The 25,931-nt window shown below is 44.9% G+C and overlaps 1 protein-coding gene across 13 annotated transcripts in view; it reads right to left on the reverse strand.

Annotated features, from left to right (window-relative positions):
- Positions 1-25,931, reverse strand: part of GIGYF2 (GRB10 interacting GYF protein 2) — a 160,835-nt gene that overhangs the window by 24,531 nt on the left and 110,373 nt on the right. For 6 of the 13 annotated variants that reach the window (XR_010590377.1, XM_042853483.2, XM_042853481.2 and 3 more), the window contains 4 exons: positions 23,842-23,943; positions 14,886-15,044; positions 12,676-12,912; positions 11,690-11,812 (listed from right to left, as the gene is read on the reverse strand). Coding sequence is in view for 11 of the 13 variants with exons in the window: in XM_042853483.2 (XP_042709417.2) it covers positions 11,690-11,812; positions 12,676-12,912; positions 14,886-15,044; positions 23,842-23,943 (621 nt within the window). In the remaining 2 variants the exon portion in view is untranslated. The remainder of the gene's footprint in view (positions 1-11,689; positions 11,813-12,675; positions 12,913-14,885; positions 15,045-23,841; positions 23,944-25,931) is intronic. The other 7 variants (XR_010590378.1, XM_065557013.1, XM_008174961.4 and 4 more) reach the window with 2 other exon arrangements.

Consider the following 25,931-nt stretch of genomic DNA (forward strand, 5'->3'; position numbering starts at 1 on the left):
ACTGCAAAATCCAGAAAAGAATAGGAATGCAGTCATCATAACACCTTGAGTGAAACAAGCAAATGGACTATGTTGAGAAACCAGTCATTGCAACTGTGAAGCTGAGCTGGAGAAACTATCTTCACATGTGTTCCAACTAATAAGCAGACAAACGATTTTCATATATGTATTGTTTATTCAAGTGGCGACTTGACTATGATAAGCTAAATGCTTCTTGGAAACTATATACCTGAGGGCAGGTTACACTATGGGGCTAAATCGACCTAAGTTATGCAACTACAGCTAAGTGAATAACGTAGCTGGAGTCGACGTACCTTAGGTCGACTTATCACAGTGTCTACACCGTGCTGGGTCGATGGGAGAAACTCTCCAGTTGACTTACCTTATTCTTCTCGTTCCGGAGGAGTACCGGAGTCCATAGGAGAGCAATTAGTGGGTCTTCACTAGACCTGTTAAATCGACCCCCAGTGGATCAATTGCTGCAGCGTCAATCCACAGTAAGTGGAGACAAGCTCTGAGTTAAAACTCTCTGAATGACTAAACTGTATGTGTACTTACATTTTACCAACAAGTTTAGTTTTAGTTGTCCAGAAGTTAGACAAATCAATAATTGAGAGCACTGAGGCTGAAGAAACACATTACACTAAGCTTAGTACTGTTTGTAGAAACACTGTTTCCCTGCAATAAAGTTACTCTGAAAACTGAGCATTTCCAAGAGTTTAGCCCAGGGGTCGGCAACCTACGGCACGCGAGCCAATTTTGAGTGGCACGCTGCCTGCCCACTGAGAGAAGGAGGAGGAGGAGGAAGAGGGGCCGGAAAGCGCCATGCTGGGGGAAGAAGGGGGAGGAGGGAAGCTTGGCTGCCGCAGGACGAAGCTTCTGCCTCCCGCTCCTGCAGGGGAGAGTGGTGGTGGTGGGGTGGGGGGTGTCCTGGCCCCCCGCCCCACTCAGCCCCCCCGCCCACCGCTCTCCCCTGCAGGGGCAGGAGGCAGAAGCTTGGTCCTGCGGCAGCCACGCTCCCCCCCACCCCTTGTTTCTTCCCACAACGTGGTGCATTCCGGCCCTTCCTCCTCCTCCCCCCTCTCCCTGCCGGCAACGGAGCGGAGCAGAGCAGAGCCGAGCGGCAGCATGCTCGCTGGTCTGTAGAGGAGGCAGAGAGACGTAGGGACGGGCCTTGGGGAAGGGGGTGGAACAGGGCATATCCCTCCCAGCCCCCTGCCATGAGCTGCTCAGGGCAGGGGGCTGGGAGCACCCCCACGAGCCGAGCACCCCAGCCCTCTGCCCCTGCACCTCTCCCCAACACCCAGCCTTCTGCCCTGCACCTCCACACACACCCCAGCCCTCTGCCCTGACCTTGAGTCGCCCCCTCAGCCTGCTGCAGGCCTAGGTGAACAGAACCCCAGGCTGGCGGCGTAAGATCAGCATTTTAATTTAATTTTAAAGGAAGCTTCTTAAAAACATTTTGAAAACATTGTTTACTTTACATACAACAATAGTTTAGAGAGACCTTCTAAAAAACATTAACATGTATTACCGGCACGCGAAACCTTAAATTAAAGTGAATAAATGAAGACTCGGCACACCACTTCTGAAAGGTTGCCTATCCCTGGTTTAGCCTAAAAGTCACATAGGTTTTTGTATGCAATGTTGTTATAGCCATTTCAGACCCAGGATATTAGAGACACAAAGTGGGTGAGGTAATATATTTTACTGGACCAACTTCTGTTGGTGAGAGACAAGCTTTTGAGCTAAACAGAGCGTCTGGGAAAGGCACCAAGTGTCACAGCTAAATATAAGATTGAACAGATTAAAATATGTGACAACTACTTACGCTAAACTAAGGGACCATTAAAGGTGAAATGGTGTGTTACCACCACCGTAATCACAGGACAAAAAGATTGTTGTAGCAAGCCATAAATTCTGTTTCTTTATTAAGATTGTGATTTTTAGTGTCCTGCAAAGTTATGAATTTAAGCTCCCAGGCTCATATTTTGAAAGTGTTGTGTAGGTTTCCTCTAAGGATGGAGGACTGATAGGTCAGATATACTGATCGCTTTGTGAAAAAGTGTTCACCCACAGGTGATATGGTATTTTTGTCTTATTTTCCTGTGTGAGTTCATTTGATAGCATAGTGATTCTCTGGTTTCATCCTCACAGTTGCTATGGGGCGTTTAATAAACTGGATGAGATCCACCACATATTGTGACAGGCATGCACCGGACCCATTGATCCTGAACGGTGTGTTGTGAGGGGTGTTGATCATTGTAGCAGTGCCTGCAGGTTTTACATGTATTGTTCTGGCAGGGTCTGAGGCTGCTTTGAGTTGGTGTGTCCTGGTCTGTGGGGGAGCTTACAGAGGTTGGGGGGTTTTCTGAAGGCCTGAAAAGGGGATTCAAGAATGATCTCTTTCAGGATGGGGTTGCCATCAAGTATGGGTTGTATTGTTTGATGATACTCCGTATGGGTTTCAGTGGGGGGTGGTAGGTGACAACTAGGGGTGTTCAATCGGAGGGGGGGTTTATTTCTGTTGCAATTTACTTCTCTGGGTAAGTGTCCTTGTTTGGGGAAGGCGGTTGTGTGTGTGTTAAAGTGTATATCCTGGACTTCCTCCTCTGAGCATATTCTGTGGTCTATGAGTGCCTGGCTGTAGATAACAGATTCCTTGCTGTGCTTAGGGTGGTTACTGGATCTATGAAGGCAGGTGTGGTGATCTGTGGATTTCTTGTGTATAGTTGTCTGTAGAGTTCCATTGCTGAAGCTGATTGTGGTGTCCAGGAAGTTAATGCTAGTGTGGGAATGTTCCAGAGAAAGTTTAATGGATGGGTGGTGGTTGCTGAAGTGGTGGTGGAAATCTACGAGGGAGTTTAAAGCTGACTAGTCAGAGGATGAAAATATCATCTATGTCTCTCAAATATATCTTTGATTTTTGTAATCAAAAGAACTGACAGCTTCTTGGACAAAAGGGGGCAGCAGCTTTGAACTGGGATGAAAACTAAAGAATCTGCCATTATCTGAACTTCTGGTTAAAGTGTCATAAGAATTTATGGTACTAATGAAATTTCAGAGAAATTCAAACAGTGTCAAAATTATCAGCTGTATATTTTGTTTTGGGTTTAACGTGTGATAGCCTTACATGTGTCAGTGGCATAGCTTGGCTATGGTTAGGACCTGGGCAATTTTGAACTAGATTGACATTATTTAATAAATAAATAACTGAAGATCTAAATCCTACTTTAGAATTGTTTGGTTGAACCTCTTACCCAGGTTAACAGTAGCGCAAAGGCAAAAATATGCATCTTCTTTGAGATTCATGTTTAAATTACTGTTAAATTTGTGTTCGGGAATGCGGTAAAGAGACATGTGGTGAACTGTTCCCTAATCCAGAGACTACTTGAAAAGGAGAGGGCTGTTTTGGGGGGTTTTTTTTAATAACTGATAGCGGTTACCTGCCAGTGTGGTTGCCTTCCCTCTGATAAAGAGGCATTTTAAGTACAAGCTCTTGTTTCATTCTCTCTGTCAGATAGTGGACAACTAGAAGTGTTAAGTGGGAAATTGCCCAGTTCCTAATCTTGATAAAAGACGGTTACTCACCGTTGTAACTGTTGTTCTTCGAGATGTGTTGCTCATATCCATTCCAATTAGGGGTGTGCGCGCGCCGCGTGCACGATCGTCGGAGAATTTTCTACCCTAGCAACACCGGCGGGTCGGCTGTGGAGCCCCCTAGAGTGGCGCCTTCATGGCGCTGGATATATACCCCAGCCGACCCGGCGCCCCCTCAGTTCCTTCTTGCCGGCTACTCCGACAGTGGGGAAGGGGGGCGGGTTTGGAATGGATATGAGCAACACATCTCGAAGAACAACAGTTACAACGGTGAGTAACCGTCTTTTCTTCTTCGAGTGCTTGCTCATATCGATTCCAATTAGGTGACTCCCAAGCCCAACTTAGGTGGTGGGGTCGGAGTGAGACATTGCTGTGTGCAAAACCGCTGATCCGAATGCAGCATCGTCCCTGGGCTGCTGCACTAGTGCATAGTGAGCTGTAAATGTGTGGACTGATGACCAAACTGCAGCTCTACAAACGTCCTGGATCGGAACTTGAGCCAGGAAAGCAGTCGAGGAAGCTTGGGCCCTCGTGGAATGAGCGGTGAGGTGTGGTGTCGAGACACCTGCCAGGTCATAGCAAGTCTGGATGCAAGACGTGATCCAGGAGGAGAGGCGTTGTGAGGAGACCGGTAAGCCTTTCATTCGGTCGGCCACCGCAACAAAGAGTTGCGTCGTCTTTCTAAAGTGTCTTGTGCGGTCAATATAGAAAGCTAGGGCCCTGCGTACGTCCAGAGAATGCAAACGCTGGTCATGGCGAGTAGCATGTGGTTTAGGATGGAAGACTGGGAGAAATATATCCTGATTCATGTGAAATGGAGAGACCACCTTAGGAAGAAAGGCAGGATGTGGACGAAGCTGCACTTTATCCTTATGGAAAACTGTGTAAGGGGGCTCGGATGTAAGCGCCCTGAGTTCAGAAATGCGCCTTGCTGAGGTGATGGCTACGAGGAAGGCTGTCTTCCAGGATAGGTACAGAAGTGAACAGGTGGCCAGTGGCTCGAATGGAGGACCTGTGAGCTTAGAGAGAACCAGGTTGAGATCCCACGTCGGAACGGGCTGACGCTGTTGTGGGTACATCCGGTCTAAGCCCCTGAGGAATCTAACGACCATCGGGTTAGAGAATACCGAGGACGCGCGTTCCCCTGGGTGAAAAGCCGATATGGCGGCCAGGTGAACTCTAATTGAAGATATCGCCAAACCCTGCTGTTTTAGGGAGAGGAGATATTCCAATATGAGAGGAATGGGTGCCTGTAACGGGGATGTGGCTCGTTGTTCGCACCAACAGGAGAACCGCTTCCACTTGGCCAAGTACGTGGTCCGTGTTGAAGGCTTCCTACTGCTCAGCAGAATCTGTTGGACAGAGTGCGAGCATTGTTGCTCTGCCTGGGTGAACCATGGAGCAACCACGCCGTGAGGTGGAGCGATTGCAGGTCGGGGTGACGCAGTCGGCCGTGGTCCTGAGAGATGAGATCTGGACACAATGGGAGCGGGATCGGTGTCTGAACCGAGAGCTCTAACAGTGTGGTGTACCAGTGTTGTCTCGGCCACGCTGGAGCGACCAGAATTACTTGTGCCTGGTCTCTGCGTAATTTGAGCAGCACCTTGTGGACCAGAGGAAATGGAGGGAAGGCATAAAACAGGTGGTCTTTCCAGGGGAGGAGAAACGCATCCGAGAGAGAGCCCGGAGCTTGCCCTTGTAGGGAGCAGAACACGTGGCACTTCCTGTTGGCTCGAGATGCAAACAGGTCTACGTGGGGAAACCCCCACCTCTGGAAAACGGAATATATGATGTCCGGACGGATAGACCACTTGTGCGTCTGAAAGGACCTGCTGAGTCGGTCCGCTAAAGTGTTCTGGACTCCAGGGAGGAACGATGCCGTGAGATGGATTGAGTGGGCGATGCAGAAGTCCCATAGGCGAATCGCCTCTTGGCATAGAGTCGACGAACGTGCTCCTCCTTGCCTGTTGATATAAAACATGGCCGTGGTGTTGTCGATGAGAACTAACACACAGCGGCCACGTAGGAGGTTGAGAAATGCTTGGCACGCCAAACGCACCGCCATCAATTCCCGAACATTGATGTGCAGGGATAGCTGGGGTGCAGTCCACAGGCCCTGGGTATGGTGTTCGTTGAGATGGGCGCCCCAACCCAGAGATGATGCGTCTGTGACCAGGTGCAGAGAGGGTTGTGGGGCGTGAAATGGCATCCCCTCGCAAACCACACTGTGATCTAGCCACCAGGTGAGGGAGGTCAGGACCGAGTTCGGGACCGTGACCACCATGTTCAGGCTGTCCCGATATGGGCGGTATACCGATGACACCCAGGTCTGGAGTGGGCGAAGCCGAAGTCTGGCATGCCTGGTTACGTACGTGCAAGAAGCCATGTGACCCAGCAGGGTAAGGCATGACCTCACCGGGGTAGTTGGGAAGGCCCTGAGCCCTTGAATGAGGCTCGTGATGGTATGAAAGCGATTGTCTGGTAGGATAGCTTGTGCGCGTCCGGAGTCCAGGACTGAGCCGATAAATTCTATTCTCTGGGTAGGCTCTAGAGTGGATTTCTCCTTGTTGAGTAGGATGCCCAACTCATTGAATGTGTGCACTATTATGTGGACGTGAGCTCGAACTTGCTCTTTGGTGCGACCGCGTACCAGCCAGTCGTCTAGATACGGGAACACCTGTATCCCTTGTCGACGAAGGTATGCTGCCACGACAGCCATACATTTCGTAAACACTCTTGGGGCCGAGGATAGGCCGAAGGGAAGGACTGCAAATTGATAGTGCACCTTGCTTACCACGAATCGCAGGAAGCGTCTGTGAGGCGGGTAAATTGCAATATGAAAGTATGCGTCTTTCATGTCGAGGGCGGCGAACCAGTCTCCAGGATCGAGGGAAGGGATAATGGCCCCCAAAGAGACCATGCGGAACTTCAACTTTACTACGAATTTGTTGAGTCCGCGCAAGTCCAAGATGGGTCGCAGACCGCCTTTGGACTTGGGGATCAGGAAGTAGCGGGAATAAAATCCCCTGCCCCTTAACTCTAATGGAACCTCCTCTATGGCCCCCATAGATAGGAGCGTGGAAACCTCCTGTATAAGAAGTTGCTCGTGAGAAGGGTCCCTGAAGAGGGACGGTGCGAAGGACCCAACGGTCCGAGGTTATAAGGGACCAAGCACGGTGGAAATGGGAGAGGCGATCCCGAAAGGAGGGGGCTGGATCCTGGGGGATGACTGGGGCACCGTCCTCGACCGCACCTTCAAAAGTTCTGCCTGGGGCCTGAAGGTGGCCTTGGTGGCCCCTGGTTCTGACCGGGTTGAGGGCCAGTCCACCTTCTCCTACCACCTCGCCCCCGCCTTCTGGCAGAGTCCTGTCTCTGACGAGGTGGAGGGGGGTAGAAACGCTGAGGCTGGGGCCTAAATGGTCTGCGCTGGGGACCCGCAACATGCATCCCCAGGGAGCGCATGATTGTTCTCGAGTCCTTGAGGCTCTGCAGACGAGAGTCCGTCTTGTCCGAGAACAATCCGTGTCCCTCAAAGGGCAAATCCTGCAGGGTTTGCTGCAGTTCCGGAGACAAACCCGAAACCTGGAGCCAGGAGATCCTCCGCATAGCGATACCTGAAGCCAGGGTTCTCGCAGCCGAGTCTGCTATGTCCAAGGAGGCCTGTAAGGAGGTCCGAGCCACCTTCTTACCCTCCTCCACCAAGGCCCCGAACTCTTCCCTGGAGTCTTGGGGAACCAATTCCTTGAACTTCCCCATAGAGTTCCAGGAATTAAAGTTATAGCGGCTCAGGAGCGCCTGCTGGTTAGCCACTCTGAGTTGTAACCCTCCGGCTGAATAAACCTTACGGCCAAACAAATCGAGGCGCTTAGCTTCCTTCGATTTGGGCGCTGCGGCCTGTTGACCGTGGCGCTCCCTTGAATTCACTGATGACACCACCAGTGAACACGGCTGGGGATGAGTATACAAGTACTCGTAGTCTTTTGAGGGGACAAAGTACTTTCTTTCCACCCCTCTGGCTGTGGGTGGGATAGAGGCAGGAGTTTGCCATATCGTAGTGGCGTTAGCCTGGATCGTGTGGATCAGGGGCAACGCCACTCTGGATGGGGCATCCGCAGAGAGGATGTTCACAATGGGGTCTTGCACCTCCACTATCTCCTCTGCCTGAAGGTCCATATTACGTGCCACCCTACGTAATAGGTCCTGGTGTGCCCGGAGATCTATCGGGGGTGGACCTGTGCTCGTTGTGCCCGCCACTGCCTCATCTGGGGAAGATGAGGAAGATGCCTCAGGTGGCAAGGGATCCAAGGGCGGGTCCTGGTCCAATGAGCCCTGGAGCGGAGCATCACCTGCCCCTGGGTCCAGGACGTCAGGTGGTGCGGGCACGGAAGCCTCCATGCCCCCTGGAGGAGGGCGAGAGATGGTGGACTCTGGGGCCCTTCGCTCAGAGTGCACCGAGCGAGAGGCTGATGGTGGTGGAGCCCCTTGTGCTTGGTGGTACGCCCACGGGGTCCAGAACGACCAGTGCGAAGGTCCCTGAGCGGGATCCTCCGCTACCTCCTGCCAGTGGCCCATGTCCGGATCATCGGCCTGCCCCTGAGGGGGGTATGCCGATCTCGATGCTCCATCGGAGGAGCGGGACACTGATCTCGATGGCCATGGCGGTGCCGACCGCGCCGAGACGAGCTCCGGAAGGTACGGTGCCGTACGGTGCCGGTCCGGAGATGAACGGTCCCTATGCAGTGCCGGCGAGCGGTGCTGAGATCGGGATCGGTGCCGATGACCGCGTCGGTGCCGAGAGTCCGACCTGGACCTGGAAGGTGATCTCGAGTAGGCCCGGTGCCGGGAGCGGCCCTTCGACGTCGAGCGTCGCTCGTATCGGTGCCGGGAACTGTGTCTCGAGGTCGAACGGTACCGACGATCATAACGGTGCCGGGACGTAGAACGGTGCCGCGACGATGATCTTAGCCGCGGGTACGACCAGTGCCGAGGTGATATTCAGCGCCGGGACTGCGAGCGGCGTGGGGACCTGCTTCGGGACCTGGATTGGTGCCGTGGTTCCAGCCCTTGGGATGGTGGGCGCATCAAGGCAGGTTTCCCCCTGGATTGCACTGGACGAGTGCCCAACGGTGCCAACGGTGCCGGTGGTTGAGGCGGTGCCGGCTCCGTGAGAGCAATCAAGTCTCTCGCCGTCGCAAAGGTCTCTGGGGTCGACGGGAGCAACGGTACCACCGCTGGTCGTGGTGGTGAGCCCACCTGCACCGGACTCGACGGCCTCGGAGCCGGAGTCGACGGTGCCGGAGGCACCTGCTTCTGGTGCTCCGCCAGTGGACGCGGCTCTACCCCCGGCGCCGGGGGGGCCGGCGTCTTCAGGACGACAGTCTCCTGCGCCTTACGGGATTTCTTATGTCCTGGCGATAACGAACGGCGCCGAGGCACTTGCGGTGGGTGCGGTGCCGAAGGGGTCCGGTGCCGCGGAGGCTTGTCCGACGCCACTCGCGGTGCCGGAGCAGTCGGTGCCGCCGGGGCGCTGCGCACCGAGGCGCTTGGCGCTGGGGCTTGACGCGCCGATGGAGCGTCTGGGCTAAGTGCCGCCTCCATGAGGAGTTGACGAAGCCGAAAGTCCCGCTCCTTTTTGGTTCTCGGTCTGAAGGCCTTACAGATCTTGCACTTATCTGTTTGATGGGACTCTCCCAGGCACCTCAGACACGAGTCGTGCGGGTCGCTTGTGGGCATAGGCTTAGCACAGGACGCGCACTGCTTGAAGCCGGGAGCCTTGGGCATGAGCCCGGCTACACGCCGGGGGAAAAAGGGGGAAGAACAACCCCCTTAATCCCCTTTAACTATATAACAACTATTACTAGTGAACTAGACAACTATTTAACTATATACAACTACAACTATAACTACAACTATCTTCAATGGAATAAGCTAGGGAGAGTGGAGAACAGCTATGCCGCGCTCCACAGTTCCAACGACCGTCAGGGGCGGTAAGAAGGAACTGAGGGGGCGCCGGGTCGGCTGGGGTATATATCCAGCGCCATGAAGGCGCCACTCTAGGGGGCTCCACAGCCGACCCGCCGGTGTTGCTAGGGTAGAAAATTCTCCAACGATCGTGCACGCTGCGCGCGCACACCCCTAATTGGAATCGATATGAGCAAGCACTCGAAGAACTGATTGTATGCAGTGTTGTAGCTATGTCAGTCCCAGAATGTTAGAGACAAGGTGGGTGAGGTAATATCTTTTATTGGACCAACTTCTGCTAGTGAGAGCACCAAGCTTACACAGAGCTCTTCTTCAGATATTATGGATACTGTACCATGAACACAACTGTGGCCATGAGACCCAATATTTGCAGTATGAGTTCTTAAACTTTTTAACTGGATAAGTAAATATACAGGACATTTATAAGACCTCCCGGGATGGTCAGATTAAAGTTTTACAGTAGTTACAATATTCACATCTCAAACTGTCATCTGCTCCAAATTTCTACTGTGCTCATCTTCTATGCCAGTTTCTGAATGTAAATCCACATATTTTGGTGTAGGACTTTTCAAACTCTCATGGCATTTATTATTTGGAAAACTATCAAAATTTCATCAGTATCAGAACTTCCTGGGAATTTAATGACACCCATAGGGAAAAAGAACAAGTTCTACACTCTGAACTTGTTTCTACAATAAAAACCATCTGCTATGTTGAGCTTCTGGACATCAGACATGGAAGGGACGATAAGAATTTATGGCTCAAAGAAGATCCTTTTGTAAAAACAGAAATAAACATCGGGACCCAAACCTGTCTAAATTAACAAAAAAATAAATACATAATCTATGGCAGTGAGCCTTGCAGTCCAGGTCGATGTCCAAGGCTCATACTAGTTCTCTAAAAACAGACGAGTAGACTGAGCTTTGAAGTTGCGGCTCGGGCTGGAGCTCAGGCTCTGAAAGCCCATTCCCTCCCCGGTGGCTTGCTCACAAGCAACACGTGGAGGGACTGGGGGGAATGTAGGACCATGTGCCCTCCTCCCCAGACTTGCTGATTGGCTTGTACTGAAGCCAGCTGCCCTCACTCTGCCACCTCCCCTCCCACACTATTGACAGACATGGGTCATCTCTTGGCTCGCTGCTGCAGGCTGTGCAGATGTATTTTAAGAGCAATAGTTGTAGGTAAGATCCACAACAGCTCTACCCATATTTTGGTACTGTACCACACACACATTTGCAGCCTGTTCAGAAAGATTTGCTTCTAGCTGTTGCATGCTCTTCTATGGCATAGCTAAGCAAGCTTTTTCCTCAACTGGCATTTAGAGACATCATACCTAGGGTTTAATGTAGATGGCACAGCTGATAATATTGCCAAGACTCCGCTGTCTTTAGCCATGGCAAGTGAAATCAATCTAGGCCAAAGAAGATCTAGGGGCTAGTCAGCCTAGCCACCAATCAGGAGAGTTATTCTAATACTTTAATGTTCTTCTTCCATATGCAAAAGAAAAACCGCCAAAAACCAAATAGAACAAAAATTGCTGGTGGTCAATAACAAGAATAATGTAAGATCAACAGCTCTCAAGAAGCACCCCAAGAGTAGCTTTATAAAGTGTCCATCATCTCGATCCCCACATTTTTTCTATATTACAAAGATTTGCTGTGTTCTCTTACAATTTCATTTCCCCAACACTCATTTAATATAGTTTTGCAAATGCATCTCACCCTGATCTTCTGTGTTCCAGTACTAAGTGTCAACAAGAATTTACCAATGCACCTGTTATTCAAGTTCTGAATGTCCCCTGAACACATATCCCTAATATATTGCTGGGATTACACAACAAAAGGAAATCATATTTCCTCCTTTCTGGAAATCTGCATTTAAATACAGTTTAGGCTACAGGTTAAATTAGTTCAGTAGTTTCAAATGAGTACCTGGTTCTTCGCCAGAAAGATAAAACAGCCCAGATGACTTGATCTTATTTAAAAGTTTGCTTATTCCTGTTTGTTCTTTTATATTTAATCACTTAATAAACAGCTAAGTAGAAACACAGCCAATTTTACTCCAACATACAGCTTACAGACCTCAAACCTACTTCAACTGAATTTACCTCCTCTCGAAGCTGACGTTCTCGCTCTTCTTCAAGCTTTTGGATTTCTGCCAATGATAATGTGGTCTGGGACTGACATGCTCCTGAGCTGGATTGCTGGCCCCATGTTGAAGAAGAAGGGAGCTGGGAAAAAAGTAGGAAATAATAATTACAAATTCTCAGAAGTGAACACTACTGAAACAGCAAACATATGGACAAATCTTTTGATCCCACTGAATAGAAGAGATACTACAAGATACCCAAAGGTCTGGTTTAAAGGTATCAGTTTTTCAGTGCAGTCATATTTTTGTTACATGTGCCCTCAGCTGCAAGGCAGTGTAAGGGCCTGTTGTGTCCAATGAACAACTACATAACAGGATACAAACTGTTATTCAAAAAAATGGCAACAACTTTGGGGACCAAAACGTGTGTATATTTGCTGAATAAAAAGATAGTTACAATGCATAATACACTTTGATCAATTTTTTCCTCAAAGACAGCATGGTATTTACTTGAAGCATATTTAAGGCTCAGTTACCTCACACTGGAGGCTACTAAAACAACCGAAAACCAAACAGTATAAATGTTTTTCAAATTAAGAACGACAAAAAGGGGGAATTAAAAAAAGACGTGTTTCTCTCATCCTTCCCCAGATATCGAGCATCTCTTCCTCCCCAACAACTCTTTGCTTTCCCTTCTCCTTCCTCATCATACAATTCCACCACTCAGTTCCCTTTCTCTTGATTCGATCCAATTAACTAGACGCCTTCCAAGCTAGTTCCATTGGTCCTACACTATGGTGATGTTTTAACTGCACATATTAGGTGAGTGGGAAAGGAACTTAAACTGTCTTGCTTGCTTCTGAAGAAGTGAGGTTCTTACCCACGAAAGCTTATGCTCCCAATACTTCTGTTAGTCTTAAAGGTGCCACAGGACCCTCTGTTGCTTTTTACAGATTCAGACTAACACGACTACCCCTCTGATACTTGACTGTTGAAGAGGATTACCTTCATCTGTGCAAGTTGCTGCTGCTGCTGCTGCTGCTGCAACCGGCGCAGAGCCTCCTGTTGCTGCTGCCTTTGTCTTAATAATTCCTTCTGGCGCTGGAGTTCCAGCTCCTTGCGCTTTCGCTCTTCCTCTTCGAGCCGTAGTCTGGCTGCCTCCTCTTCCATGTGCAACCGGTTTTCCTCTAGTCGACGCTGGGCCTCCTCCTCTTCACGTGCCCATTTGGCAGCCTCCTCTTCCTTCCCAGGATACAAAGAACAGTAAAGTCTCTAAGAGGACTTAGAAGATCTAAATTACTTCATGACACGTGATGCTTAAAAGACCTGACAGAACAGACGGAAGCTTTTTATTTAATTGTACAAATGTGGCCAGTAAAGAACACATTTATTCACCTTGATCCTTTTCAGGCTGAGAAAATAATTTGGTCTATTGTCCTTCAAAATAAAGGTTTCACAATGCATCCTGGATTAGAAGGGGAAGCTTTCTTTAAGGTGAAGGCTAGCTACAGGTCAGACAGGACAGAGAAAAACCCAAATACTGCCCCATCTTTTCCCTGGGATTTTTATTCACATTATTACTGTGCACCTCTATTACTTGCTACTAGCTCTCACAGTGAAGCGCTGCTGCCAGATTTCAACCCATGAAATGAGGAAAAGTAGAATAAAAAAGGGAGATAAGGTTTCCAGATCAGATTAGAAATGAGGGGGAGGGAAATTAAAGCTCAAAAGATAAGATTTGGCTATTTCACACTGCTAGAACAGCAAAGGAGAAAGCTCTTATGCCAACAAGCCCAAGATTATGTGGTGGAATAAGGAAGGAAGTATTGCTAGATGAACTGCTAGAGTAGGAAGAGGAACAAAGACACTGACATGAAGTTATGAATTTTAACAGTGGGCAACTTTAAAGTGGATTCTGAAGCTAATGTGGAGACAATGAAGTTGTTTGGGGACAGGTGTGATGAAGACAGTTTTCAAAAAAAGAGAGCTGGCAGGAGGAGTTGGCACCTAATGGAATCTATAAAGCTAGAATTTAGGAGGCCACAAAAAAAGGAAGTTCCAGTAGCCAAGGCAAGAGGATATGAAGGAGCATGGATGAGGTTTTCAAGCAGGTGCAGACTTGACAGAGTGGAATCAGACAGACTGGCAAACATAGGCAATGTGGGAGAAGAGTCAAGGATGATACAGTAATTCTGTAGTAATGTCCAAAACATTACATCTTACAGAGTAAATATTTTACACTATCATAGTAGAGTATTATATGCATTTTGCCCCTCTTTTTAAATTAATTACCACAGACTGGAAAGCTTAGGCCACAACATATTCTGGATCCACAGTCAAATGTGTAATGGAAAGTAAAACATTCAACAAATATAGCTCTGTCACAGGCTGGCTGGCCCCTTAAACTATTCCCACTGAGCTGAGTGTGATAGTGACTTGATGACTGATCAAGATGCAGAAGATCAGAGAGAGGACTATCTAAACAGATCTGTGAATGCAGGAGAGGAGACCCAGGAGAGTTTCCACTCTGGGAGAGGCTTAGCGAAGTCAGGCTGGAAGAGGCTCACAGGGAGCAAGTCTGGGGGGAGGGGAGGGGGGGAGGGAGGGAGAGAGAGAGAGACTGTAAGGAGCAGGGAGACTCCTGAGGTAAACTGCTGAAGTCCTTGGGGAAAGGAGGCAGAGCTTGATACAGGAGACAGTGAAAGGCAGTGGAATGCTAGGAAAGGGTTGAGAACCAGGCCCAGAAGATAAATTGATTATTTGGGATTCTGAACTACACTTGGACATTTTGATACCCTGGAAGGGGTCTGAACTAGCTACTTCTCAATCAGAACTGAGTGGCATGCAAAGACAGATGGCCTGCAGGGGGCAATGGAGACAACTCCCCTTGCAACATGGCATGGTGCAAAGAGGCGCTCCACTGATGAGTGTGAACTACTACCTACTCTACTACCTACTCCGCTTTCTCAATAATAAAGTTGTGATGGCTTCCCATGGCACCAAGTTTGCTCATCCTTATTACCAGGTTGAAAGGAAAATGTAATCTATGTTCATTCAGTTTAATTCTTCCCATATGCAGTTCCACTACCAGATTCCCATCCTGATCAGAAAGGATCATCCTCTCCTCAGCTGGTATTACTATTAATTCTCCGTGTTCACTCAGTTCCGGCATCTCCCATGCCTGAGCATGGTAAATCCCTTGCACTCATTTTCACCTGTTTACGAAGCAACTCTTCTCGCTGTCGTCTTTCCTCTTCTTCTCTTCTCCTCTCTTCCAATCTTCTAAGTGCTTCCTCCTGTTGTTGTCGTTCCTCTTCCTCCCGCTGTCGTCTTAGTGCAATTTCCTGCTCTCTCTGCCGCCTCAGGGCTTCTTCCTGAAGATAGGAACAAAAGCGATATACATCAATTCACTAGACAGAACACATAGTGGTCTGGCCACAGGAGTTGTCTCAGGGAAACCCTGGGCACCCAAATTTTTGGTTTCTGTTAACACACAGCATATTATAAAATCCTAGAATCCCAATAATACAAAACAATGGGTTAACAAATATTGTGGTAAGACATGCATCCCCGAGACAGGTGAGTTTTTATGAAAACTTTGGTTGTTTCTAGGTTGGAATGGAAGAGTATCTAAAATCAATATCTGACAATATTTTGCTTCAATATGGGGGAAGGCAGAAAAGAGCAGAGAACCACCAAGACTCTTCTATTTCCAGTGCACAAGATCTGAATCTCTTCCTTATATACAGATCTTAAGGAAAAGAGAAGTAGCTCAGAAATCACTATCCTTCAAGTGCCAACAGCATGTAGAAACCTCTTTGGAGGATATCATCACTACTGCTTCTCAGCTACATTCTGGAGTTTCCAAGTTATTTATAACTCAAGGTGCACTATAAATCTGAAACTACAGAGCTTGCAAGATACAGGTATATCTAGTTGCAGAAGCCTAGTGCACTGAGGGGCAACATTACCTGTAAAGTATGAGAGAGAAAGGAAGTTTTTTGGAATTCTCTTTTTAAGGCAGCAGCAGCAATTTTTCTATCAACTCCCAATTACAGAAGACAAGATGGGACTTCTCAACTGTGTGGTGGCTGTTCTCCTCCCTTGGGTAGTGGTAACTTCTTATCTCCTTTGTAGGAGGGGGAGACAGGACTTGGTTTCCCCCAAAGTGGGGTGTTTAATATTTATCATGCATTAATTTTTGAACATCTGATGCCAGCAAGTATCCATGTGTGAAGAGAATATGATTAAGATTCTCTCTTTCTAACTGTTCCTCTCTTTTCAAAATCAGGACCATTATTTAATCTTTAGAACCATTTGGAATTTCAAGATATGAGTAGTACCAGTTTAAACAGGGCTCGAAATATTCCTGAACATCTGCTCATCCGAAGATTTAACTTGCAAGCCTGGGTGAAAAGTACCTGCTCTGTCAGACCCTCTAGGCCACAACCCCAATGCCACACAATTTATGTCAAAACATTTTCACTCCCCCAACATTAATCAACTCTGCCCCATGCTCAGTCAAGTTCTATGTCCCCAAGTGGTGCTTGGGAAGTTTTCCTTTTTCCTTCCCCTTCCTGAATCAGTCCACTTGCTCTGCTCAAAATTTCTCACCTCTTGGGTGAGCAGATTTTTAACATTTTTTTGGAAGAACTGGCAGGTGCTTCCTACCCAGTTCCGCATCCTTGCAGCTCTTAGGCAGCAGAGGGGCCAGGGCAGGGGTTTCGCTGCTCCCGCCACAAGTGATGGCTGCCACAGCTCCCATTGGCCAGGAACCGCAGCCAATGGGAGCTGCGGGGACGGGGCCTATGGGCAGCACGGAGACCTCCACCCCCTCCGCCACGCCTAGGAGCTGCAGGGAGGCTATGCCAGTGGGAGCCGGGGAGCCCCCCACCCTGAGGTAAGCACCCCCCGCAACTCCCAACACCCTGCCCCTAGCCCTGAGCGCCCTCCCACACACCCAAACTGCTGCTGCTGGCTCAGTGGCTGCCAGCAAAGACACGGAGATCATGGAAAGTCACGGAATTTGTGACAGACTCACAGCCTTAATCATAACACATCAAAGAGAGACAAATCTTGCAGCATGCCCCGAAGGTCACACTAATTTTGGGCTCTGGTGAATCAAGGGAACATTAAAACCATGGCCCTTATCAACAATCCTATACCACATCATACATATACTACATAAATTAAGTATAAACATAGGAATTGCCATACCAGATCAAGCCAATGGATCAGTTTACTGTCCGGGACAATGGTAACCACAGATGCTTACAGGAAACTGCATAATGGACAATTATGGAATGACCTGCCAAAAGGAAAGTTTTTCATATTCCCCAGCAGTTAAATGCCCTGAAACATAAGGGTTTATATGCTTTCTATTATCCTAGCTAACATAACTGTGTTTATTCCAGGAGAATCGCTTTGGTTTCCAACTAGTAAGAGAAAAAATGGTGACCCTTTGACCATTTTCTCTTTTTGCTTATTTAAACGCCGATCCGCCATATTAGGGATGGCCCACAGGCATATGTAGCATACTCTCTGGGGCCAATTCTGAAGCCCATGCCTACAACTAAAATATCTTCACTAATGAAGGGAGAAGGATGAAGCAGCACCTTTTTCATCTGGCTGATAAAAACCTACCTTCCCCTGATCTTCAATTACAAGCACTTTCCCTGCCCCCCCGCGATAGAGGGAAGAGACTAGAAACAATTTCTGACCTTTCTGATGTGGCTCTTTGGTCTATGGGGAAGGGTTCACAATCTGCAATTTGTTTGTTCAGGGAATGCAAGCGAAGTTTTAATCTCCGAACATGTCCCTGCCCAGACTTATGGTCAGGCACAATCTCCCAGTCTATGACTGGTGCTCAACACTCACTGCCTGAAAATGAACCAAAAACACAGGAGGCCACTGGGTCCCTCTTGCAAGTCAGCAAATCATTAATACCACTGCCCCACTTTCCCTTGTAGAAAGGAGAGCACAAATGTAGCAAGAGTAGAGCGATTCCTTCCATTCCACAGGTATGAAAGGAGAGACACTGTTGCATCATGAACAGTTGAAAAATTAAGGGGAGGATGTGAGGAGGGAACTGATCTATTTTTAAGAGTGCTAATGATGAGTAGGTTTGATTTATAAACAAATGAAAGCAATAATCCAGATCACAAAAAATTGGGAGCCAGGTGGTTTGAATGCCTAGGTATGACCAACTGGACACCACTGTTAAAAGATCAGAGGGGTAGCCGTGTTAGTCTGAATCTGTAAAAAGCAACAGAGGGTCCTGTGGCACCTTTAAGACTAACAGAAGTATTGTGAGCATAAGCTTTCGTGGGTAAGAACCTCACTTCTTGCATCTTACCCACGAAAGCATATGCTCCCAATACTTGTTAGTCTTAAAGGTGCCATAGGACCTTCTGTTACTGTTAAAAGAGAATCTTAAATGGGATGAGTAAAACAGGGTCATAGTCAAGAGAGAATAATGCAATCTCCCAGCTCTTCAGATATTTTTCCCTTGCTGTTTCTTTCCCAGCCTTTACAGGGTCTTCATATGCAGAGTCACACAAACAGACTTAACAGGGGATCAATACAGAGGCATACACCACACACAGACCACTCTGACTGGCCTTTTCCAGTTTTAGAGGGTCTAAGGCAAGAGCCTTTTGGATCTCGGTAATTTATGGAGATTATATATATATAAGTTTTTCTTTGGGAGATAAATATGGTTTGATATTTGGATATTTAAAAGGTATCCTTGTGTAACTGTCCAAGGCCCTTTTATATACTTCTCAGCTAGATGCTGGTTTACTAGTCCATCATTTGCATGTTGTAACAGGAAAGAAATACAGGGAGCTTAACTCAGAATTCCAATTCAGCACACACAAGATTCTTTTACTTTCCTTACTTTGTATTCCAAAAGACAGGCAAACATACCATGGGCATGTCTACACTACAAACTTAAGTTGTCTTAAGTTAAGTTGACATACAGCCACCACAGTAATTACTGCTGTTTTTCACATCTGCACTACCCTCCTTCTGTTGGTGTAGTGCGTCCTCACCAGGAGCGCTTGCACGGACTTAAAATGGGCAGCGTGAGGGGCCGAGAGCAAGATCTCCCAGCTCCAGGTGGAGCTCCCCGCGGAGAGCCCTGCTGCCACATGGGCTCCTGGCTCCAAGCCCAGATGGCAGCCTGGCTCGGAGTGGGAAGCTGGGGGGCGAGCAGTAGCTGTGAGCAAGGCGCAGGGTTCACAGAAGGGAGCCTACCAGCCTTTCTTGTCAATTTCACGGCTCCAGCATCACGCATCATGCTAACTACACCGACACAAGCCTTATGCCTCTCGTGGAGGTGGAGTTATGTCAGCGTAGTAGGGCACTTACATTGGCAGGAGCAAGGCTGTAGTGTAGACATTGACATAATTAGGTCAATGTAAGATGCCTTCTGTCGACCTAACTCTGTAGTGTAGACCAGATCTATGGTTGTTCGGAAATGTAATCCTCCTGTTTCACATACCTCACATTCATAATCCACTTATCCACGAAAATTTTAGGAAAGCATTATCTGGTGTTCAATGTTCCACAAACAGCCAATACTCTTGCCTCAAATATTTAATTTCTGGGTTTGAAAGTGTACCAATTCCTCATGTAAAGGTATTAAAGGTCATGGAATTGCATACACGTGCTCTGGAAAAAATGGATGATATGGTGTTGGTGCCTTTCAAAACCTGCCATTTACCACTGGCTGTTACTGGAATTTACAGTACTTCCCTCACTGTATTTAAAATTGGTAATTGTATAGTAAATAAGTGTTTATATTAGGGCTGTTGATTAAGTGCAGTTAACTCATGCAATTAACTCAGAAAAATTAATCGCGATTAACAGTTCAATTAAAGCTGATTAATCACGATTATTTTCCAACAATAGAATACCAATTGAAATGTATTAAATATTTGTGGATGTTCTTCTACATTTTCAAATACATTGATTTCAATTACAATACAGAATACAAAGTGTACAGTGCTCACTTTATATCACTTTTATTACAAATATTTGCACTGTAAAATGATAAACAAAAGAAATAGTATTTTTCAATTTACCTTATACAAGTACTGTGGTGCGATCTCTATCATGAAAGTGCAACTTACAAACGTACTTTTTTTAAATATACAACTGCACTCAAAAACAAAACAATGTAAAATTTTAGAGCCTACAAGTCCACTCGGTCCTATTTCTTGTTCAGCCAATCGCGAAGACAAACAAGTTTGTTTACATTTACAGGAGATAATGCTGCCCACTTCTGATTTACAATGTCACCTGAAAGTGAGAATAGTGGTTTGCATGGCACTTTTGTAGCCGGCATTGCAAGATATTTACGTGCCAGATATGCTAAACATTCGTATGCCTCTTCATGCTTCAGCCAACATTCCAGAGGACACGCTTCAATACTGATAACACTCATTAAAAAAAATAATGCGTTAATTACATATTTGATTCGACTCCTTGGGGGAGAATTGTATGTCCCCCTGGTCTGTTTTACCTGCATTCTGCCACATATTTCATGTTATAAGAGTCTCGGATGATGACCCAGCACGTTTGCTTTAAGAACACTTTCACTGCAGATTTGACAAAACACAAAGAGGGTACCAATGTGAGATTTCGAAAGATAGCTATAGCACTCGACCTAAGGTTTAAGAATCTTCAGTGCCTTCCAAAAAACAGAGGGATGAGGTGTTGTGCATGCTTTCAGAAGTCTTAAAAGAGCAACACTCTTAATGCAGAAACTACAGAACCCAAACTACCAAAAAAGAAAATCAACCGTCTGTTGGTGGTATTTGACTCAGATGATGAAAATGAACATGTGTCTGTCTGCACAGCTTTGGATCATTATCAAGCAGAACCCATTATCAACATGGATGCGTACCCGCTGGAATGGTGGTTGAAGCATTAAGGGACATATGAATCTTCAGCGCATCTGGCACGTAAATATCTTGCAACGCCGGCTACAACCATGCTATGCAAACACTTGTTCTCACTTTCAGGTGACATTGTAAACAAGAAGCGAGTGGCATTATCTCCTGCAATGTAAACAAACTTGTTTATCTGAGCGATTGGCTGAACAAGGAGGAGGACTGAGTGGACTTGCAGGCTCTAAAATTTTACATTGTTTTATTTTTTGTACATAATTCTACATTTGTAAGTTCAACTTTCATGATAAAGAGATTGCACTACAATATTTTTATAAAGTGAATTGAAAAATACAATTTCTTTTGTTTTTTGGAGTGCAAATATTTGTAATACAAAAATATAAAGTGAGCACTGTAGACTTTGTATTCCGTGTTGTAATTGAAATCAATATATTTGAAAAGGTAGAAAACATCCAAAAATATTTAAATAAATGGTATTCTATTGTTTAACATCACAATTTTTTTAATTGCTTGACAGCCCGAGTTTTTACTGCTAAAGATTTTAAGGTCTTAATTTTTTTTTTCAACTTTCTGTACTCCCAGTCTACGTTTGACCTTTGCCGTAGTTTCTGGCCGTTAAGTACAAGTTTCTTCTATGCCAAATTTTGTTATCCATAATAGCTATTTCTAGAAGACTCGTCATGATATGAAGCACTAAATACAGGAAGAGTTAGAGTCACAGTCAGTCTTGTCCATATAATGGATTATGTGTATTGCTCTATGTACTATCACTCTGTAAAGGATACAATTTTTCAATCTGATCATTATCTCAGTGAATTGTATTTCTCTCTGAAATGAGCAAACTGATTTTTTATCATTACAAAAGGTTTTTGATCATCAAAAATAGGATTCCAACTGCAAGGGGACGTTTAATACAATGCAGAAAAGCTAAACTGGAAAGGAAGAAATCAGAGGGAAAAAATTGAACATACATGAAGCAAGTCAGACGGCAACTTGTGGACAAATAATCACTGACAGCTAACCTATGGGAGCTTTAAATTCCAACATAAACAGTGACAGAGTCCACATTTACCTTGTCTGGTTGCTGAGCTCTTTTACCAAGAAAAAGGTTTACAAGCTAGTCATCTCTACTCCAAGCTCAGCAAACATATACGAAGATTTCCCTGCCACGTTCAACAGTATTTGGGACCTCAAATCCTTACCATGGATTTCAGAAAGCACCCATGACACACATTGCAGGCTTTACTATTTTGTGTTGGAATCCAGCTCCTTTGTACAATGGTTCTGATACCATCTACAGCTGCTGTTGGACTCATAAGCCTCAATACAAGCTTTAACAGCAGTAAAATTGACAGGACTATCTATACACCTGAAAATTAAAGGTGACAGAGTGACAACCGGTCTCAATTTTCCTCATAATGTTCTAAAACATGCGGTCTATAGAAACATGAAACAAGTGAGATTGCTTTTGATCCTTCCTCACATTTAATGCCCTTGAATGAAATGATCAGAAACACTACTGGTATACTCAGTATATAAAAATACATCTCTCTACATAGCTATACCAACAGATCTCAAATGTTTTTTTCCAACTTTACCAACCTTTCCTATTCTCCTCATGTATGTTTTCCTATCTACTCTTTCTATCTTTGCCTCTGTATCGCCTTTTCTCTTCTCTTAATACTTTCAACAGAATTACTCTCAGATAAATTTCAAATTGAGATAGCAGATTTTAAGCACATTTTTCTCCCTTTTCCTTTTCAGGAGGTGGTTGTTTTTTTTTTTTTTTTTTTTTAAACACAAAAAATAAAACAAAGAGAGAGAGAGAACCACCAAATGGAAAAATACAGGAAAACCTTTAACAAATGTTTTAACAATGACCCTGGAAAAAAGTTTGAATTCTCTCTACTTTCCTGTAATATCCCAACTTATCTGAAAGCATTTTTCCACTTGAAAAAGGAAACGTTTGCTCTTAAAAAATTACTTGCCAAAGAAATCTCTTAAATAAAATAAAATATAAAGAAGATATCTGTTTCTCCTACATCTTTGTTCTTTCTAACCACTTCCTTTGAAGTCACAGAATTTCAAATAAATAAAAGAGCTTGATTAGAGAAATATTTATTTTTCTACATCACCAATAAAAACGCAGGCAATTCTGTAACAATGCAGCCAGTTCAAGTAAATGACTGACCAAATTGTTTTCTGACAGACCACCTCCACATTGGAAATATGATGCAGAGAACCAGAACGGGAAAAACAAAGAAACAAACAAAAACCCAAAAAACAAAAATGTATTTTGTTAAACTGGTACATAGTTGATGTGGCCTTTGGCAGTTTTAGTCATAGATGGGGTGTGATGAGGAGCTGAGAAGCATGACAATTTTATTTCAATCGAACTCTGTACCTGCAGTGGCCCCTAGTCACATTAGACTCAGCTTTAAGGGTTTAATTTCTTTTTATAAGGAAAACTAAGCACATTTTCCTTATTTCACTTCAAAACTCTAAATACAGAGATGGTTTATCAACTTTGACCTCTTCTATATCTTTTGATTTGTTTAAATGTTTTTCTAGTAATACGTTGCCCAGAAACGTTCATAATATTCCAGGGTTTGTTCTCACCCACTGTTATGTGAAGTGCTATGATTATTCCTTCTAATTTGCACTGTTCCTATATTGAGGAAGTACCAGTAGTCATTTTCCACTCTATATGGATCCTGTCACTATCCTTTTTATCCCACCCCAATTTCATGCATCTCACCATGTACATACATTGCTGCGCAAGTTTCCTTTCAGATGTTTAAAATGAGACAAAGCACCAGAGAAGATACTTATGAAGGGTTTTCGGTTTTAGATTAACCTAGAACCCACTGAAGCAGTAAATTGACAGTTTTTGTAAAATGTTCACTAAAAATACTTGAAATTTACAATACTTGCAATGCTGAAAACAGCTTAAAGATGGCACTAGCAAGGGCTACAGATTTCTCAATTGGCCTAGGATCTCATCCTTTGTAGATGGGACTTTAAAGCTGGACAATTTTAGATACAGTTCAGGGAAACTATGATTCAGCTCATTAATCTATGATTTAGCTCACTGTTGTACAATGTAGTGAAAAAACAAGACTGGATTAAACATGGATTACCATGGAATACCCTCTTACATAACCTGCAACTGTTTACTAGTATTCTTTAATCTCTTATAAAATCAATTTATAATAAAATAAATTTAAAGTTCACCATCAATAGTATATTTACTAACCTTATATACTAGTCTGTTATGCAGTATTGTATCAAAAGCCTTCCTGAAGTCCATGCAGAATAAGTCTACAGCTTCACCCTTCTCAGCTCTCACTGTCACCTCCTCAAAAGAAGTTAATTAATTTGTTAAGCATTATCTCCTCTATAAATCTGTGCTAATTATCTTTGATTAGTCTGTCATTAGTTACCAGAATTTCTTCCAGTATGGAAAACAGATTTCAAGATTAGCCTGGTTTTTTTTTAAAGTATGAACGTAACATTTTTCTTTCCAGTGAAAAGATTAAAAAACATAATTTTGCCTGACTTTCAGAATTATGGAGCCATGGTAACAGCTCCGTAGTCAACATAAGACACTTTTCATTACAAAACCAATTTTGATACCTCTCCCTCTTCCACCTTCAAATTAAAAAATGACAATTTTCTGTGAAATTCCGTATTGGTAATGTCCTGCCAGAAGTGATTGTTTCTGTGCAAAGCCAAAGTGGATACGACTGGCCATTTCAGAGATAATGCCAGAAAGTGACTGGCATTTCATTTCCAAAAGTTTACCATTCCTGCCATTGTAAATCTCAGAAACAACCTGGCCTACAAGCTCTATGGTTAGAACTAGAGTGCTTGTGATATACTGAATTACACAGAATGGACAACTGAAAAGTTATCTATTACAAAAAATGAATATGAAACAATTCTCTACTGCTTGAGTGCCATGTCAACCCTGGCATTTTCCAGCCACAGAAATTCAGTCCCCAACTACGCTACCAATTACTCGCCATTACAAACTAAAGTGATTCTATCTACATAAATATCACATTCACTAACAATGGTAAAATACAAAAAAAACCTTTATAAAATGGATTTATGGTTCACAATAAGAGTTTTATTTGAATGCCATAAATAACAAAATCCAAGTATTTGGAAGGCAGGAAATTTTTTAATCAAGGTTTCACAACCAACCTAAACATTGCCCCAGCCTTTAAACCAGAAATCCTCCTACCGCCACTCTTCCTTGAAGACATAAAATTCTAATATGAGCAAAAAGCCCTTATGGTATACCACCTACCTACTGTATATGGTCCAGACTTACCTACAGAAAATCCTCCAGTGCACCACACACCTTTTATGGGGCAGTTATACCAACATTTTCCCTCCTATCATCTGAACAGACCAGAAACTTAACCCCTCCACATACCAATCTCCTACTATGATCAATTCATCCTATTCATTCCTCATATACAATAAAAAATAATAATAAAAAACAAAAAAAAAACCCATCGCCATCCCATTTTGAGCTAAAGAGATAAATCATCCCTATTCACCCTTCCTGTACAGATTAGCAACACTAATATACTTCCTGTATTGGCTGGGAAGATGACTGGCTGACTAACCACCACTTCAAAACATGTATTTGGTAGGAATTTAAGATGCATCTGCAGCATCGCCTTACTCATGGTGAATTTAGAATAAGTTATGTTGTTACGACCTGATGCTTATTGACTCAGCAATCTGCCACCAGAAAAACTGCCATTTGTATATGACATTTAAGCTCACAGGTATTGGGTAGCTCACAATGCACTTTTAATAGCAGAGTAAGTATGACATGAATCACTACTTGCACTGCAGTATATTGTATTGCTCAGAGGCATCTAAGTAAGGATTAGGGAACTTTGTGCTATTCACTCAGCATACACACAGAGATGGACAAGGTCTTTAATACAAAGAGTTTACAATCAAAGATGAGACTCAATGAGAGGAAAAGGAACAGAAATAAGAGTATAAGTTTATACAGGCTATGTGCATAATTAGATTTTTAATCTTTAAAAATGAATTTGAGCAAAGTTTAAATCTCTTATAAACATGGGGATCTTTTTAAATATATCAAGCCCTTCACTCTAATCCAGGATTTGAGAGTTTGAGGTCTACCTTGAACATATCCATTAAAGGGTAGAGTAACCGCAAAATGAAATCATCAGATTTCTACTGATGTCTATAACCCAAACTGACAGAATATAGCAATCTTTGTGGAGAACACATGGGCCTTTTTGTATCGGACTGCAAATCTTTTCATCTTGCATTCGTATAGTCTTCTGGTCC

This window comes from Chrysemys picta, chromosome 9 (assembly GCF_011386835.1).
Source record: "Chrysemys picta bellii isolate R12L10 chromosome 9, ASM1138683v2, whole genome shotgun sequence".
Taxonomy (NCBI): domain Eukaryota; kingdom Metazoa; phylum Chordata; order Testudines; family Emydidae; genus Chrysemys; species Chrysemys picta.